Source organism: Ornithorhynchus anatinus, chromosome 10 (genome assembly GCF_004115215.2).
Source record: "Ornithorhynchus anatinus isolate Pmale09 chromosome 10, mOrnAna1.pri.v4, whole genome shotgun sequence".
In the NCBI taxonomy this organism is placed as follows: Eukaryota; Metazoa; Chordata; class Mammalia; order Monotremata; family Ornithorhynchidae; genus Ornithorhynchus; species Ornithorhynchus anatinus.
This window is the reverse complement of record NC_041737.1, coordinates 8,400,594-8,419,687: the sequence shown is the minus strand read 5'-3', so window position 1 is coordinate 8,419,687 and position 19,094 is coordinate 8,400,594. Positions and strand designations below refer to the sequence as shown.

Here is a 19,094-nt window from a genome sequence, read left to right as displayed (position 1 = left end):
CATGCAATTGAATGGATGGATGAATGAATGGCTAGGCACTGAGAGGGCACACTCCTTCCCTGAATGGTGGTGAATTGCAGTTCAGGTCAAAAGTGGCTCTCTCTTGGCCAAGTAGAATTGGTGGTATTCATTAAGCATCCATGGGATGAAATGCACTGTATTAGACTCTTGAGAAAGTAGAGCGGAAGGAAACGCAAGGGATTCATTACTCTCTCGTGGACTTGATTATTCCGACATCTCGCTTTCATCTGAATCCACTAAACGCTCATCTGGTCTCGCCAATTCCTGTCCATTCCCAGTGGATCCCATTTCCGATTCCCCAAGGTGTCTCGGTGGCTTTAGGAATGGAGGAAACAAGACGCCCTTCCACCTTCCTCTTCCGGCTCCTACACACACAAACACACACAGAGAGCTTTCATTGATTGCACCTGGTCCCTTTGCCCAGAGAAACTCTGTAGGGTGCCCTGCTCAGTGCTGGGCATTAAATCTGAGTCATCACGGTTGGCTTGGCTGTTTATTTTCACTGCTGGCATTGAGCCATCTGGATTGCGGTTTCATTTCTCCCTCCAGACTCTCGACAATCCTGGGGTGGAGCGCCAGCCTCGGGGATCATCCAGGACCTCTGTTCTTCGGCCTGATCCCCTCCAAGCTGCCCCCCACCCGCTTGGCAATATCCTATTCCTGATTACCTCTATTGTCGAGTGAATGGGGAAATAGAGAAGGGGGAGAATCAGGCGGAGCCAAGATTTATTATTATTATTCAGAATAATAATCATAATGGATGGTAACTGTGGTATTCGTTAAGTGCTCACTATGTGACAAGAACTCTACTGAGCGCTGCGATAGTTTCAAGATACAAGATCCCACATGGGATCACAGTCTAAGTACTCTCCCAAGCACTTAGTACAATGCTCTGCACACAGTAGTCGTTCATTAAATTCGATTAAATGAATGAATGAGGTAGCCAGGTCCTCTGGCTTCCAGGCCCAGGCTTTGTCCAGTAGGCCTCTGGTGCTTCCAGCGCTTGACAACACAGTGGGTGCATAACGAATACCACAATCATTATTATTTTTATTATTTACATTTCAATACTCTCCTTCTTTCTGCAAAGCCACGAGCAAGAAAAGGGAAGACGGGAGGTGGTGGCTCTGGGTGGAGCGAGGAGGAAAGAGGGTAGAGAGAAGAACACCTTTCCTCATCTCCCATTCCCTTCTGCGTCACCATGACTTGCTCCCTTTGCTCTTCCCACCCCATCCCAGCCCCGCAGCACTTATGCATATGTCTGTAATTGTATTTATTTGTATTGATGTCCGTTTATTTATATCCGTGGCTGCCCCCGGCTCCTCCCAAGACCGTGAGCTCATAGTGGGCAGGGAATGTCACTGTTTATTGTTGTACTGTACTTTCCCAAAAGCTTAGTACAGTGCTCTGCAAACAGTAGGCGCTCAATAAATACGGTTGAATGAATGAACGAAGAGAGCCCTTAAAAAATACGATTGAATGAAATGAATGAATGAATGAGTGAACAAAGGCAGAGGGAAAAGGACACCATGCTGCAATTTTCCACTTGACCAGCAGGGGAGCCAAATAATTGCTTTTCTCCCAAGCGGAGTTTGTCCCTTGGATTTTTCTGAATTGGATTGTTTTTGATAGTATTTGTTAATACTATTACTAATAATAATGATAATGTTGGTATTCGTTAAGCGCTCACTACGTGCCGAGCACTGTTCTAAGCGCTGGGGGAGATACAGGGGAATGAGGTGGTCCCCCGTGAGGCTCCCAGTCTTCATCCCCATTTTCCAGATGAGGGAACTGAGGCCCAGAGGAGTGAAGTGACTTGCCCCAGGTCACACAACTGATAAGTGGCGGGTCAGGGATTAGAACCCATGACCTCTGACTCCCAAGCCCAGGCTCTTTCCGCTAAGCCACGCTGCTTTGTTAAATGCTTACTATTCATACATTCATTCAGTCGTATTTGTTGAGCGCTTATTGTGTGCAAAGCACTACACTGAGCACTTGGGAGAGTATATCAGAGGACGTGGGTTCTAATACCGGCTCCACTACTTGTCTGCTGTGTGACCTTGGGCAAGTCACTTAACTTCTCGGTGCCTCAGTTACCTCACCTGTAAAATGAGGATTAAGACCGTGAGCCCCACGTGGGACAACCTGATGACTTTGTATCTACCCCAGCACTTAGAGCAGTGTTTGGCAAATAGTAAGCGTTTAACCGATACCATTATTAATATTATTACATTATAGCAATAAAGAGACACATTCCCTCTCCACAGTGAACTTACTATGTGCCAGGCACCGTACTAAGCCCTGGGGTAGATACAAGCAAATCGGGTTGGACACAGTCCCTGCCCCACATGAGGCTCACAGTCTCAAACCCTATTTTACAGAGGAGGGAACTGAGGCCCAGAGAAGTGAAGTGACTTGCCCAAGGTCACAGAGCAGACAAGTGGCAGAGCAGGGATTAAAACCCAAGTCCTCTGACCTTCAGGCCCTTGCTCTATTCACTAGGCCACAGTGCTTCTCTGGGTGTTTCACCACCGGGGGTTGAGCTGTGACCAGTGCAAGAATGACTCGATTAGACTGTAAGCCCGTCAAACGGCAGGGACTGTCTCTATCTGTTGCCGACCTGTTCATCCCAAGCGCTTAGTACACTGCTCTGCACATAGTAAGCGCTCAATAAATACTATTGAATGAATGAATGACTCGATGTGTCACTGCCCAGGAGTCACTGGGGCAACTACCTGCGAAGTCCTGGTGCTCATGGATAGAAATTCAATCCTTTACTGATGGACGAATGAAGTACAGGTCAACAAATTCATATCAACGTGAGAAGTGGTGTGGCCCAGGGGATAGAGCACGAGCCTGGAAGTCAGAAAGACCTGAGTTCTAATCCCCGCTCTGCCAGTTGTCTGCCGTGTGACCTTGGGCATGGCACTTTGCCTCTCTGTGCCTCAGTTCCCTCATCAGTAAAATGGGGATTAAGGCTGTGAGCCCCACGTGGGACTGGGACTGTGTACAACTTGATTAGCTTGTATCTACCCCAGTGCCTGGAGCATGGTAAGTGTTTAACAAATACCATTAAAAAACAAAACAAAACAAAAAACCAAATGAAAGGTGCAAACAGGTATACAACTATGAATAAATGAATGAAGAAATCAACCTTGACATTTGTCAGCTTCTTCCTATCAAGAAAGCCTCTCTCCTGTCACCGCATCTGTGAAAAAAGCCATTGGCTGGGAAATCCTGTTAAACAGACCCTCATCTAGCCTTCAACAATCCATCAATCAATCAGTGGTATTTAACGAGCATTTACCGTGTGCAGAGCACTGTGCTCTGTGCTTGGGAGAGGACAGTGCAATAGAGGTGGTTGACAAATTCCCCCCAACAAGTCTAGGCAGGGAGAAAGACACTAAAATAAGCTATGGTTAATGTACGTAAGTGCTGGGACTCTGGGAGATATGACTATCAAGTACTTAGAAGGTACAGATCCAAAGGCACAGAAGATGAAGAAGGGAGAGGAAGTAAAGGGAAAGAGTGAAGGCCTTTAGGCAGAGATGAAATTTCAGAAAGGATTTGAAGTCCCTATCTCCCAAAAGAAGTTCAAAACAGATAGGAGGCCCCTAAGGTGGAAAAGGAGAGGGATGAAGTGAGGAGGAGAGAGAAAGGGAGGAAAGGGAAGAGGAACAGGGTAGAGGAAAGAGAGGAAAGAAGCGATGAGGAGAAATGGAGGATAGGGAAGGGGAGCAGGGTAGAGGGAGGAGAGGAAAGAAGCAATGAGGAGAAAGGGTGGAGAGAGAAGAGGAGCGGGGTAGAGGAAGGAGAGGAAAATAGTAACGAGGAGAAAGGGAGGATAGGGAAGAGGAGCGAGGAAGAGGAAGGAGAGGTGAAGAGAGAAAACTGAGGAATTGCTATGCTGCTTCAAAATGCCATCCCGTACTCTTTCCGGACTTTCGTTGATGTGATTTTCACATTTCTGTGGACAGAGTTGGGACCTGTGCCATTGTTTTAAATAGAAGCTTGGGCACCTGAGGGATTGTGCGTGGCCACATTATGTTTTCTCTGTCATTTCAGATATCTTCTCCATCATATTGACATATGCTTTATTAATAATTCTCTGAATTCACATGATACCCTTCTTCTCCGGAATACAAAGTGCTTTTATGGTATTCCTGAATCTGAGAAAGGAAAATGGAAAGTTCTATTCCATTCACTTTATAAGGGATGCCTGACCCAAACTTGAAACCAATGAGTTTTTATATTTATTTGTTCCTACTCTGTATTCTGTCCACTGAACTCTGCCGGAAAAGCAGCCCAGGACGCTAACACGAAAGGATGAAGTGTCAGCATCTAAGATATGCAAACTCTCTAGCGTGTTTAAGGTGGGGCAGTCATGACCTGTTGTAATAAAGCGTGAGTGAACCTTTTCTCACCATTCCTTATTAAAGTCACGCTAGAGAGTAATAAACTCGCTGGAGACAGTGACTCAAATGAAGCTCGCGTTTGTCTGGATGACCAAGTGGACTTTCGCTCAATTTATCTTTCTTGAGGCATTTCCCCTTTGACTTACCATAACTTGCTGAGCTGACAGACCAATAATCAAAATGAAAAAAGGCTCACTTGAGGTTCACCACTCGGGTTGACCAAGGCCAAATAGAAATGCAGAGATGGATGTTGAAAATTCCCAGCTGGTGGGAATTCCATCTGGAGTCATCCTGCATAATAATAATGATTATGATGTTTGTTAAGCATTTACCATGGGCTAAATTCTGTAGCTGAAGCAAGATAATCAGATTTTGGGGTTTTTTTATTGTTGTTTGTTTTTATGGTATTGTTAAGCATTTACTATGTGCCAGGCACTGTACTAAGCAATGGGGTAGCAAGTTAATAGTAATGTTGGTATTTGTTAAGCACTTACTATTGCTAAGCACTGTTCTAAGCACTGGGGTAGATACAACGTAATCAAGTTGTCTCACGTGGGGCTCACAATCTTAATCCCCATTTTACAGATGAGGTGACAAGCATAGAGAAGTTAAGTGGCTTGCCCAAGGTCACACAGCAGACAGGTAGCGGAGCTGAGATTAGAACCCGGGTCCTCCCGACTCCCAGAGGACACACAGTCCCACATGGGGCTCACATTCTAAGGAGGAGGGAGAACAGGTATTTTATTCCCATAAAGTTGTAATAAAGTTATACCTACCTCATAAAGTCGTACCTACCCCAGCACTAAGAAGAGTACTTGACACATAGAAAGCGCTTAGCAGATATCATGAAAAAATCAAAGGAGCTTATGGTTTAAAGGGAGAGAACAGTCTAGGTAGAGAGAAATAGCCTAAAAATGGTCTATGTTTGGGAGTCAGACCCACATCTGTAAACAGAGTCACTGTTAACATCAGAGTGGCTCAGTGGAAAGAGCCTGGGCTTGGGAGTCAGAGGTCATGGGTTCTAATCCCTGCTCCGCCGCTTGCCAGCTATATAACTTTGGGCAAGTCACTTAACTTCTCTGGGCCTCATTTATCTGTAAAATGGGGATTAAAACTGTGAGCCCCACGTGGGACAACTTGATTACCTTTCATCCCCCCAGAGTTTAGAACAGTGCTTTGCACAAAGGATAAATACCACCATTATCATCCAGTTCTTCCTCATCAAGGGAAAGTTACATGAGGGCCAGTCATTTTAGCATGGAACTTTAGCGGTTCACCTGACCGCTTCTTTGCGACCATCTGGAGATCCTAAATTTCCTATAAGGCATAAAAGAAAATAAAGGTATAAAAGAAAATAAAGACAAAAAAGGAAATAGAATAACTGTAGCATTTGTTAAGAACTTAGTTTGTACGAAACCCTGGGATAGATATAACGTAATCGGATTGGACAGAATCCCTGACCCACATGTGGCTCACAGTCTAAAAAAGAGGGAGACCAGATACTAAATCCCTATTTATAGATGAGGAAAATGAGGCACGGAAAAGTTGTGATTTACCCAGGGTCACACAGCGGGTAGATGGCAGAGCTGGGTTTAGAACCCAAGTCTCTTGGTTCTGGATCCTGGGTGCTTTCCATTAGGCTACACTCTTTCTAAGAGAAAGAACTCAGCAATCCCAGAGAATTCCGAAACCTCAGGAAAGGGACTGAGGATGATCGGTGAAAGCAGGATATGAGGAACCGGAAAAGAGCAAAATCAAGCCCTGAGGTGAAAGCAAAGTTTTAAAGCAGCATGCCCTAGAGGAAAGGACACAGGCTTGGGAGTCAACAGATTGTGTTCTAATCTCAGCTCTGCCACATTTCTGCTGTGAGACCTTGGGCAAGTCGTTTAACTTCCTCTATGTCTCAATCACCTCAGCTATAAAACGGGAATTAAATCCTGCTCCTTCCTATTTAGACTGTGAGCCCCATATAGGGCAGGGACTATGTCCAACCTTTATCTACCCCAGCGCTTAAAACAGTCCTTGGCAGAGAGTAAGTGTTTAGAAAGTACTATTATTATTATTGTTATTATTATTAAAGTCACTGGGAAAACCCCTTTTAAATGGTGCCCCAAAGCAGGGAGTTGATGGGAGGACCCCGATCTCAGAAAGAACAGGCTGGTAGCACAATTCAAGAGTGGTCTTGCCCTCTTCGAATGAAGGCTTCCCTCTAGACTGGAAGCTCATTTTGGGCAGGGAATGTGTCTTTCATATTATGGTATATGCTAAGCCCTTACTATGTGCCAGGCTCTGTACTAAGCACTGGGATCGATTCAAGAAAATTGGGTTGACACAGTCCCTATCCCGCATACAGCTCACCGTTTTACTCTCCAATTTACAGATGAGATAAATGAGAAGTGAAGTGCTTAATTCCAGGACACACAGCAGGCCGATGGTGGATCTGGGATTAGAACTCAGTCCTTCTGAGCCCCCCAGGCCCCCGCTCTGGGGAAAGTACAATATAATAATAAACAGACACATTACCTACCCACAACGAACTTACAGTCTAGCTGGGGAGACACGTACATAAGTACAGATTGGTACATTAGAGCTGTGGGGCTGGAAGGGGGAATGAACAAAGGGAGCAAGTCAGGGCGATGCAGAAGTGAGTGGGAGAAGGGGAAAGGAGGGCTCAGTCAGGGAAGGCTTCTCGGAGGAGATGTGCCTTTGAAGTGGGGAGAGTACTCGTCTGTCGGATTTGAGGAGGGAAGGTATTCCAGGCCAGAGGCGGGACGTGAGCAAGGGGTCGGAGGCAAGTTAGATGAGATCAAGATACAGTGAGAAGGTCGGCATTCGAGGAGTGAGGTGTGCAGGCTGGGTTGGAGTAAGAGAGTAGTGAGGTGAGGTGGGAGGGGGCAAGGTGAATTCCCCAATTCCCTGGCTGCTTCCTCCATGGGTTCTGGACATTGACTGGTAGAAATCCCTTCCCATGCGGTCAACCCCAACACACACTCACACACCAGTACACACTCACAAATTCACACGTAGGAATACAGTGTGAAAACAACTATCTGCTTGCACCCACAAGCTCACACATACACACACGGGAACATAAGATGCACATGTCCGTACATTCGCATGCACATACATAGAAACACAACATGCCCATGCACACACACACACAAACACACACACACACACACTCACACACAGAGGATTACTTTAATTAGTTATGAAATGCTTCCTGCTTCCAAGAAGTCCTCTGGGCACATTTATCCATTTACTAAACATTGCAGGTGAAAAGCACCAACTCCAAGGGCAGCCTGCAGTGCAATCCAGTGAGAGAATTAAATGTGATTACATGGCATTATGAGATATTTGGCAGCATCTTTGGGAATTCCAGGTCTCTGGAGCAAATCACCGGGTCTGCTCTGGGTGAAAGGGCCCAGTGGAACTTCAATTCACTTCTCTCGGCCTCAGGTACCTTGCGTGTAAAAAGGGGTTTAAGATCGTAAACCCCGGGTGGAGCAGGGAGGGTGTCCAACCTGATTAGCCTGTATCTACCCCAGCGCTTAATACAGTGCCTTGCACCTAGTAAGTGCTCAACAAATACCACAAAACAAAATCAAATAAAAAACAGAAAACAAGAAAGGACATTGCTTTCTGGCTCTGGCCGACGACTTGTCAGTAACTTCTAGACTGTGTGCTTCTGTGGTCAGGGAACATGTCTACCAACTCTCTTATATTGTAATAATAATAATAATTACGGTATTTGTTAAGTGTTTACTGTGTGCCAGGCACTGTACTAAGTGGATACAAGTAAATCAGATTGGACACAGGCCCTGTCCCACATGGGGTTCACAGTCTTACTCCCCATTTTACAGATGAGGAAACCCAGGCAGAGAGAAGTGAAGTGACTTGTTCCCTGCCCACAACCAGTTTACGGTCTACAGTCCCCACTTTTACAGATAAAGAAACCAAGTTACAGAAAAGTAAGGAGGCCCCCCCCCTCCTCTACTTGGCATATGTGGTTTAAATAGGCCTAAAATTGTGCAGAATTTCCCAAGATCTCAAAGAAAGGGGAATTTTAAAATCTGAAGCCTTGAGGAAGTGGCCGGCTGCCAAACACACACTCGGTTGTTTTGGAAAAGGGTCAGGGGCAGATAAACTTAGCGTTCTGCTCGCGATGGTCTGACTGAACACACAGGATGCCAGGAGAAGGAATTCCGGCCCTCTGCCATAAAGCGCACCTGGCTTCCGAAGAGACTCATTTACATGGCCTGTCACTCGCGTCTTGAAGGGCTGGCTCGGATTCATTCATTCAATCGTATTTATTGAGCGTTTACTGGGTGCAGAGCGCTGTACTAAGCGTTTGGAATGGACAATTCGGCAACAGATAGAGACCAGCCCTGTCCAACAACGGGCTCACAGTCTCAAAGGACTCTGATGACATCGGCTGGAACCCAGCCGATTCTAAGAGGGCTAGGAACGGTGGCGGATGGGCTAAATAAGGAGGCACAGGGGAGAGCTCTCTTTTGCTGTCTGTTCTCCAAATTGAAGATGGATACCTGTGGCCTCGTGGAAAGAATGCTGGAGACCTGGGTTCTAATTCCAGCTCCACCACATGTCTGCTCTGTGACCTCAGGCAAGTCGCTTCACTTCTCTTGGCTTCAATAACCTCATCTGGAAAATGGGGATTAAGACTCTGAGCCCAGTGTGGGGCAGCGACTGTGTCCAACCCAATTACTTTGTATCTACTCCTGCGCTTAGTACAGTGCCCGGCACAGAGTAAGAGCTTAACAGATACTGCAATTATTATTATTTATAGAGTTCATTCATTCAATCGTATTTATTGAGCACTTACTGTGTGCAAAGCACTGTACTAATTGCTTGGGAAAGTACAAATCAACAATAAATAGACACACTCCCTGCCCATTATGAGCTTCCAGTCTTGATAATAATAATGGTATTCGTTAGGCACTTACTATGTGCCAGGCACGCTACGTCAAGCAAATTGAGTTAGACACAGTCCCTCTCCCATGTGGGGCTCACAGTCTCAATCCCCAGTTTCCAGATGAGGTAAATGAGACACAGAGAAGTTAAGTGACTTATCCAAGGTCACACAGAAGATAAGTGGCAGAGTCAGGATTAGAACCCATGACCTTCTAACTCCCAGGCCCGTGCTGTATCCACGATGCTATGCTAAGATAGGCTATGCTGCTCCTCTAATACTATTAAATAGTATTATTAGGAGTGGACTGAAAGTCAGGACTGGACTACTTCAGAGGTCATTTGGGCATCTGTCCGGTAACCTGGGTGGAGGTTGCCCTTTCTGCCCACCTTTAATCAATCCATCAATCAATCAGTGGTATTTGTCGAGTACTTACTATGTGTAGAGCAATGGGCTAAGCACCTGGGAGAGTTCAGTGCGACAGAATTAGCAGACACGTTCCCTGCCCGTAAGGAGTTTACAGTCTAGAGGGGGAGCCAGACGTTAACATGAATAAATAAATGATTTAAGAGGAAGTAGGGGAAAGGGTACCTAAAGACCTGTCCCTGACCCCTCCCCCTCCCAGTGATGTCACACAGGATGCTACCAGTCCCCAGAAACCTCGCCCCGGGAAGCTGCGCCCCTTGGCCTGGCATCCGGAGAATTTGCCCAGCCTGCCGGGCGGAGGGAGCCTGACCCAGTTGAATATGAAGGTAGACTACCCAGAGAAAAATGCAATTACCCAAGGGCTTTCACACTGTCACTGACATCAGCAGGTCCGCAGGTCGACCTGGGAGAGGAGGCTTGACTCATCCTCCTCTTCCTAGACATCTCTTCATTTTATTCTCTCCTCTAAGATCACCGACCGGGAGATTTTTTTTTTTTTCCTTATGTACTTAATTAATTTCACATTTTCCGCTCAGATGAATCACGAAAGGTAGCCCGGGGCTGTTGAAAGTTCCCCGTTTCAAAGACATCGGTAGGACTGAATTTACCAGTTCGTATTTCACCCGCACGGAGCGGACCATGGGGCCGCCGTGGCCTAATCCCGGCCCGAAGCCTCGTGAGTTCATTCTGAGCGGGATGTTGGGTGATGTCTTGCTGGGCCCCTGGGAAGCGTCATTGCTCACCGCTGATGGCAGCTGCCGGCAGCCGAGCCGCAGGCCCGGTGGTGACGTCTTAGGGGGACACGCCTGGAGCCGGTCCCGAGAAGAGAAGAGGCAGAGAGGCTGAGGAAGCCTCCTTGAAATTCCTCTTAGAGGATCTTCCCTCTCTCGCCTCCGGGCTGGACCTCGGACGGCCTCACCCTTTTCTTCCTGTCCGCCGATCCCTGACCTTTTAAGGCCTCGCCACAGCTCCCCTGGAAGATTTCCTTAAGTCTAATGAGCAAGTCACCTTCCCTCCAGCTAAATTCCCAGCCCACCTGCCTTGCATGGTGTAGTGGAGAGAGCACGGTCCTGGCAGTCAGAAGATCATGGGTTCTAATCCCCGCTCCGCCACTTGTCTGCTGTGTGACCTTGGGCGAGTTACTTCACTTCTCTGGGCCTCAGTTACCTCAGTCCTCGATGGGGATTGAGACTGTGAGCCCCATGGGGGACAGGGACTGTGGCCAACCCAATTTGCTTGTATCCACCCCAGCGTTTAGTGCAGTGTCTGGTACATAGTAAGTGCTTAACAAATACCACAGGTATTACTAATATTATTCCTCCGCAAGACGCGCCTCCTACTCCATTCTACTGCACAGATCGATGACCCCCAGGGCCTGGCTAGATTGTGAGCTCCTTGAAGACAGGGGATCCCGTTGACCCATTCCATTCCATTAGACTCGCCCAAGTGCCAAGGCTGTGTCTGATCTGATGAACTGTATCAATCAATGGTATTTGCTGAGTGCTTACTCTGTGCAGAGCACTGTGCTAAGCGCTTGAGAGAGTACACTATGACAGAGTCAGTGCACACATTCCTTTCTCATTAGGAGTTTACAGTCTATGGGGGGGGGAGAGATGTTAAAATATGGATAAAAAGTGCTGATGGGCTGAAGGCGGGGTGATTATCAAATGCTTAGAGAATGTGTCTATCAACTCTATTGTATTATATTCTCACAAGCACTCTGTACGATGCTCTGCACACAGTAAGTGCTCCATAAATACAATCGAAGTGCGTATTCTAACACAGATCTCGGTACGTGGTTAGCACTTGAACACAAATACGATTATTATTAATGTTATTATTAATAATAATAAACACCACAACTATTTCAGTAGTAGCACTAATAATAATAATAATGACATGTGTTAAGCACTTACTATGTGCAAAGCACTGTTCTAAGCCCTGGGGTAGTACAAGGTAATTAGGGTGTCCCACCTAGGGCTCACAGACTCCATCCCCATTTTACAGATGAGGGAACTGAGGCCCAGAGAAGTAAAGTGATTTGCCCAAAGTCACACAGCTGACGAGTGGCAGAAGCGGGATTAGAACCCATGCCCTCTGTCTCCCAACCCCAGACTCTTTCCGCTAAACCACGCTGCTTCCGGGTTGCATTATTAACCCGGTAATGCAAATACGGTAGTAATGATAATTGTAGTATTTGTTAAATGTCTACTACGTGCCAAGCACTGGACCAACCCCTGGAGCAGATACGAGTGAATTAGGTCGGACACAAGCCCTGTCCCACGAGGTTCACAGACTAAGGGAGAGAGAGAACAGGTCTTGACTCCCCTGTTTACAGATGAGGAAATGGTGGTACGGAGAAGTGAAGTGATTTGCCCAAGGTCACACAGAAGGCAACCGGCAGAGCTGGGATTAGAACCCAGGTCCTCTGACTCCCAGGCCAGTTCTCTTTCCACTGGGCCACACTTCTTCCCGCTGGGTCCTACACTGTCATGTCTCCAAGGCAGCCATTAAGACTGTAGATGCTGCCTCTCACTGTACCTTGATCTCGTCTGTCCTCGCCGCTGCCCTCTCGCCCACATCTTGCCTCTGGCCTGGAACGCCCTCCCTCCTCATATCTGACAGACAATGAATCTCCCCACCTTCAAAACCTTATGGAAGACTCATCTCCTCCAAGAAGCCTTCCCTGACTAAACCCTCCTTTCCTCGTCTCCCACTTCCTTCTGCATCACCCTGACTTGCCCCCTTTTTTCATCCCCCCTCCAAGCCCCAAAGCACTATGTCCATACCTGTAATTTATTTATGTTAATGTTTTCCTCCCTGTCCAGACTGTAAGCTCATTGTGGTCAGGGAATGGTTTATCTTTATATTGTACTCTCCCAAGCGCTTAGTAGAGCATTCTGCACACACTAAGTGCTCAATAAATACATTTGACGGACTGACTACTCAGGACACAGGGAGGTTTTCTTTAATCTCTAATAGTAGGACAGTGCACGATACCCGGGTGGTGTCATCCAACAAGTACTACACGTGCTGCTGATTTCCCTCATAAAATGATAAGCTCCTCAAGGGCAGGGACAAAGTTTAAGAAGTGGTGGAAAGTTTCATCGTGCTTGCAGAAGTCCCATGCACCAGAGGGTAGGTCAGGAAAGTTTACCATTACTGATGATGAGCCATATCAGCAAGTTGCCATGCCATTTGGGAGCTAATACGAATCCTACCACTATGAAGAAATACGGCCTTGTGGAAAAAGCACTGGGAGACAGGGGACCTGGGTTCTAATCTCAACTCTGCTGAGTGCTTGCTGTGTGACTTTGGGCAAGTCCCTTGATTTCTCTGTGCCTCAGTTCTCCTGTTCTCCCTCCCACTGAGATTTTGAGCCCCATGTGGAGCTCACTAGTGCAACCTGGTCTAGCCCAGTGCTTAGAACAGTGTTTGACACACAGTAAGTGCTCAGCAAATCCCATAAAAAAAATTCCAACACATGCAACGATTGCAGATCGCAGTCTTGGCTTAAGCGTTCTCTCTTTGGATGATATGTTGGACTTGATTAAAAGGCAAACTAAAGTTTTCTCACTGGATTAAACTCATGAAGCCTATTTATATCTTTCCCTTCCCATGCTGGCTCCATGGGCTGATGGTTATTCCCTCAAACTCCAGAATCCAGCAGCTGGGTGAAACTCCAGCCACAGAAGCTACCGGTTGGGTTTTTTCCAAAGCTGTAAATTGCGGTTGGTGCGGACCATAGTGATTTTATCACATATTTCAGTGCTACCTGAAGGATTGTGTGGGAAAGAGGAAAAGGAAGAGAAGAAGGAGAATGAGAAGGAGGAGGAGAAGAAAGAGGGGAGGAGAAGACCAGGAGAAGACTGACAAGAAGGCCAGAGGAAAAAAGACAAGAAGAACAGGAGAAGAAAGATGAGAAGACCAGGAGAAGAAACACAAGAAGACCAGTAGAAGAGGGAAATATCAGAAGAAGAAATATGAGAAGACCAGGAGAAGTAAAGCCCAGGAGAATAAAGATGAGAAGACTAGGAGAAGAAACACAAAACCAGGAGGAGAAAGACAAGAAGACCAGGAGAAGAGAAGACCAAGAGAAGAGGGAAAGACCAGGAGAAGAAGAGAAGATCAGAAGAAGAAGAAGATGAAGGAGAAGAGAAGCCCAGGAGAGGAAAAGCGCGAAGACCAGAAGAGGAGATGACCAGGATATGAAAGACGCGAAAACCAAAAGAAGGGAAAGCCAGGAGAAGAAGAAGAAAATCCCAGCAGAAGAAAGATGAGAAGACTGGGAGGAGAAAGACGATAAAACCAGGAAAAGAAGAGACGATCAGGAGAAGAACTAGAGAAGACCAGGACAAGAAGAGGAGAAAATCAAAAGAAGAAAGATGAGAAGACCAGGTGAAGAAGAAGAGAAATCTTTAAAGGTTGGATGGCAGATCAGTCCCTTTAATTATTTGTCAGTGTTCTTGTGAAACTCTGGGTGGGGGAGGAGTCTGTGGCTAGAGGCTAAATTGGATAATCTGTGGGTGAGGTTGATTCATACTTCTCTTCCCCCTGCAAACACAGTTGGTGAGTTCACACTCACTTAAAAAAAAAAAATTCCTAAGGGAGGATTGCGGGAGAGAGAGGGAGATGTGCAAACTGTAACAGGAGAATAATAAAAACTGTACTATCTGTTAAGTGCTTACAGTGTTTACTGTATTAAACTCTAGGTTAGATAGAAGATAATCAGCTCAAAAGCCCCATTTTGGGGCTCATAGTCTAAGGGAGAACAGATATTTAGTCTCTATTTTCCAGTGGAGGAAACTGAGGCCCAGGGAAGTGAAATGACCCGCCTAAAGTCACTCAGCAGGCAAGTGGAGGAGATGGGATTAGAATCCAGGTCCCCTAGCTCCTAGGCCTGTGGCTTCCACTGGAGCTGGTTGCCTTGCCCTCGAGGAGTTTACAGTCTAGCGGGGAGACAGCATTCAGCACAATGCTCAGAAAAAAAAAAAAAAAGATAATAAAAGTTAAGTGCTTACTATATGCCAGGTACTGTTCTAAGTGCTAGGGTAGATACGAGATGATCAGGTGGGATGTAGTCTCTATCCCAAATGAGGCTCATGGACCGAATCAACTATTCTACAGATGAGAAAATGAGGCACAGAGAAGTTATAATAGTAATAATGGTATTTGTTAAGCACTTACTATGTGTCACGCACTGTACTAAGCGCTGGGATGGATATCAGCAAATCAGATTGGACCCAGTCCCTGTCCCCTGCGGGGCTCACAGTCTGAATCCCCATTTTACAGATGAGGGAACTGAGGCCCAGAGAAGTGAAGTGACTTGCCCAAGGTCACCCAGCAGGCAAGGGGTGGAGCCGGAAATTAGGACCCGGGTCCTCGGACTCCCAGGCCCGCGCTCTTTCCACTCGACCTCGCTGTTTCCCAAGTGAGCCCTCAACAAATACCAGATGGGCTGATTGAATGTCTCCTTCTGTCTCTCCCCATCCTGGGCCACGGTCACTCACGTCGAAGGTCTCCTGGGGGCAGGGAACCCCTTCCCAGGAAATCTAGCCAGTCAGCTGAAGTTCCCTTGTGAAATCTCTGAATCCGAATGGGGTTGGTGTCGTGAAATTCGATCCCGCCGCAGACTGGGGTCACGGGATCAGAGTCGTCGGTCAACCCTCTTCAGATCGCCTACGATAGCATCTGAAGATAAGCCAGGCTTGCGAAAGGCTGGGGGTCAGGTGGTCACGGGCCGCCGAGTGATCTCATCGGGTATGGGGTGACACGGGCACCTCAGCGGGAAACACCTCTGGGTCGACTGGCTGGCGACGAATCGGCCAAGGCCGATCGTCTAAAAATTCAACAGCGCGATCGGCCCGGGGGATTCGGACACCTTAGCGCAACCCTGTCCGGGTGGGGGTGGCAAGGAATGGGGAGGAGGCCCGGAGAAGTTACTTCATTCATTCATTCGGTCGTATGTATTGAGCGTTTACTCTGTGAGGAGCACTGTACTAAGAGCTTGAAAAGTACAATTCGGCATCTTCTGTGGCCTAATAATAATAATACTGGTGGTATTTGTTAAGCGCTGGGGTAGATACAAGGTCATCAGTGTGTCCGTTTTACAGAGAGTCACAGAGAAGTCAAGTGACTTGCCCAAAGTCACACAGCTGATAAGTGGCGGATCCGGGGTTCGAACCCAAGACCTCTGACTCCCAAGCCCGGGCTCTTTCCACTAAGCCACACCTCTTCTCTAGTGGAAAGAACACGGTCCTAGGAGTCAGAGGACCTGGGTTCTAATCCTGGCTCCGCCACTTGTCTGGTGTATGACCTTGGGCAAGTCATTTCGATTCTTTGGGCCTCTGTTACCACATCTGTAAAATGGAGCTTAAGACTGTGAACTCTGTGTGGAAACAGTCAGTCATTCAATTGTACTTACTGATCTCTTATTCTCTCTAGAGCACTGTATTAAGCACTTGGGAGAGTACAATATAGCAGTATAACAAACACGGTCCCTGCCTTCAGTGAGCCTATAGTCTAGAGGACCAGGGCTGTGTCCAACCTGATTTGGACACAGATATCTACACTATCTTAGAACGGTGTCTGGCACATAGCAAGTGCTGAATAAATACCATAAAAATACAACTCAAAAAACTTGAGAGAGACGCTTGGAAGTGCTGATGAGAGTTCGCTTGGGAGTTGTCCTATCCACGACGCTCAGAGCCCTTGGATTGAGAAGCAGGGTGGCCTAGTGGATAGAGCCAGGGCCTGGGCGTCAGAAGGATCTGGGTTCTAATCCTGGCTCCGCCACTTGTCTGCTGTGTGACGGTGGTCAGATCACTTCTCTGTCTCTATTACCTCATCTGTAAAATGGGGACCCAGACTGTGAGCCTCACGTGGGACGGGGATTCTGTCCAACCTGATTAGCTTGTATCTACCTCGGCACTTAGTACAGTGCTTGACACATAGTAAGCGCTTAACAGATAACATTATTATCATGATTATTCCCAAGTGATCTCTACAGCATCGGAATTGAATTCTTCCAGTTGCCCCTGAAGACTCCCGAGGAGATGTTTCCACTCCTGAGGACATGTTACCACATGGAGCTTGGGTAGACGGCACCACACTGGCCTTCCAAGCCAGAAACCTTGTAAAATATTTCCTCGGGTCAGAAAACCCAGCCTGGAGGGCTGGGTTTGCAGGGGGAGGTCAAGACCCCTCCGTAGCAACTCTGGCTACACTATTTCCTTACAATGTGTAGTGATAATAATGATAATAATATTTATTAAGTACTTACTAAGTTCCAAGCACCGCACTGAGCACTGGGGTAGATACCGAATAATCAGATCCCACATGGGGCTCACAATCTAAGTAGGAGGGAAAACAGGTATTGAATCCCCATTTCGCAAATGAGGCAACTGAGGCACCGAAAAGGGAATTGTCTTGCCCAAGGTCACACAACGGATAAATGGGGGAGCCAAATTGGAACCCAGATCATCTGCCTTCCAGGCTTGGGTTCTTTCCGCTAGGCCACGCTGGATACCAAGGAGGGAAAGGTCTGGGGTCTCGATCAGAGATAGAGCACTGGGCTGAATGGATGAGGGGTCTTTTGCAGGACCTCTCCTCCTGTTTTTAATAATAATGTTGGTATTTGTTAAGCGCTTACTATGTGCAGAGCACTGTTCTAAGCGCTGGGGTAGATACAGGGTAATCAGGTTGTCCCACGTGAGGCTCACGGTTAATCCCCATTTTCCAGATGAGGGAACTGAGGCCCAGAGAAGTGAATTCATTCATTCATTCAGTAGTATTTATTGAGCGCTTACTATGTGCAGAGCACTGGACTAAGCGCTTGGGATGAGCAAGTCGGCAACAGATAGAGACGGTCCCTGCCGTTTGACGGGCTTACGGTCTGATCGGGGGAGACGGACAGACGAGAACAATGGCAATAAATAGAGTCAAGGGGAAGAACATCTCGAAAAACAATGGCAACTAAATAGAATCAAGGCGATGTACAATTCATTAACAAAATAAATAGGGTAACGAAAATATATACAGTCGAGCGGACGAGTACGGTGCTGTGGGGATGGGAAGGGAGAGGTGGAGGAGCAGAGGGAAAAGGGGAAAAAGAGGGTTAAGCTGCGGAGAGGTAAAGGGGGGATGGCAGAGGGAGTAGAGGGAGAAGGGGAGCTCAGTCTGGGAAGGCCTCTCGGAGGAGGTGAGTTTTAAGTAGGGTTTTGAAGAGGGAAAGAGAATCAGTTTGGCGGAGGTGAGGAGGGAGGGCGTTCCGGGACCGCGGGAGGACGTGACCCGGGGGTCGACGGCGGGATGGGCGAGACCGAGGAATTGACTTGCCCACAGTCACACAGCTGACAAGTGGCAGAGCCGGGAGTCCAACTCATGACCTCTGACTCCGAAGCCCAGGCTCTTTTCCGCCGAGCCCCGTTTTTCTTCTGCTACCAGAGTCAAGACCACTAAAAGATCTCCCAGGCTGACACTGCTCTTTAGGTGGATCAGCTAAGGAGGGCTATCAAATAGGGCTATCATCAGACGCTTCAGGATTCATCTTCTAGGTAGGCGTAGTCTAATAAAAAAAGATCCATCTTGGCAGTTCTGGGTTCTAGTTGGCTCTGTCATGTTTTTATTATTATTATCATTAACAAGAACAATAATAATTGTGGTATTTGTTAAACACTTACTATGTGCGAGGCACTGTATTAAGTGCTGAGGTGAATACAAGCAAATTAGGTTGAGAAGTGGCGTGGCTTAGTGGAAGGAGCAAGGGTTTGGGAGTCGAGGACGTGGGTTCTAATCCCCGATCTGCCACTTGTCTGCTGTGTGGCCTTGGGCAAGGCACTTAATCTCTCTGTGCCTCAATTCCCTCATCTGGAAAATGGGGATTAAGACTGTGAACCCCACGTGGGACAACCTGATGACCTCGTATCTACCCCAGCGCTTAGAACAGTGCATGGCACATAGTAAGTGCTTAACCCATACTATTATTATTATTATTATTATTATGGGGCTCGCCATCTTAATCTCCATTTTCCGGATGAGGGAACTGAGGTACAGAGAAATGAAATGACTTTTCCAAGGTCACGCAGCAGCCAAGTGGTGGAAACCAGGATCTTCTGACAATAATAAAAATAACAATAACGTCTCTGGGTCTCAGTTTCCCCCACCAGTTTATTAAGGGGAGAATGAAGAGAGAGACAGGGTTCGTCTCCCGGTGGACGTTTGGCAAGCACCGGCCCCGCGCGGTATATTTTTCTGCAATTTTCCAGGGCTGGGAGAGGAACAGCAGGGCTTCTATCTACTCA

At 47.2% G+C, this 19,094-nt stretch overlaps 1 protein-coding gene across 1 annotated transcript in view; it reads right to left on the bottom strand.

Moving 5' to 3' along the window:
- The window catches only part of AREG (amphiregulin), a 46,050-nt gene that overhangs the window by 18,915 nt on the left and 8,041 nt on the right, over positions 1 to 19,094 (bottom strand). Inside the window, exon 3 of the mRNA XM_029073701.2 lies at positions 10,401 to 10,598. Within this exon, the coding sequence (XP_028929534.1) occupies positions 10,401 to 10,598 (198 nt within the window). The remainder of the gene's footprint in view (positions 1 to 10,400; positions 10,599 to 19,094) is intronic.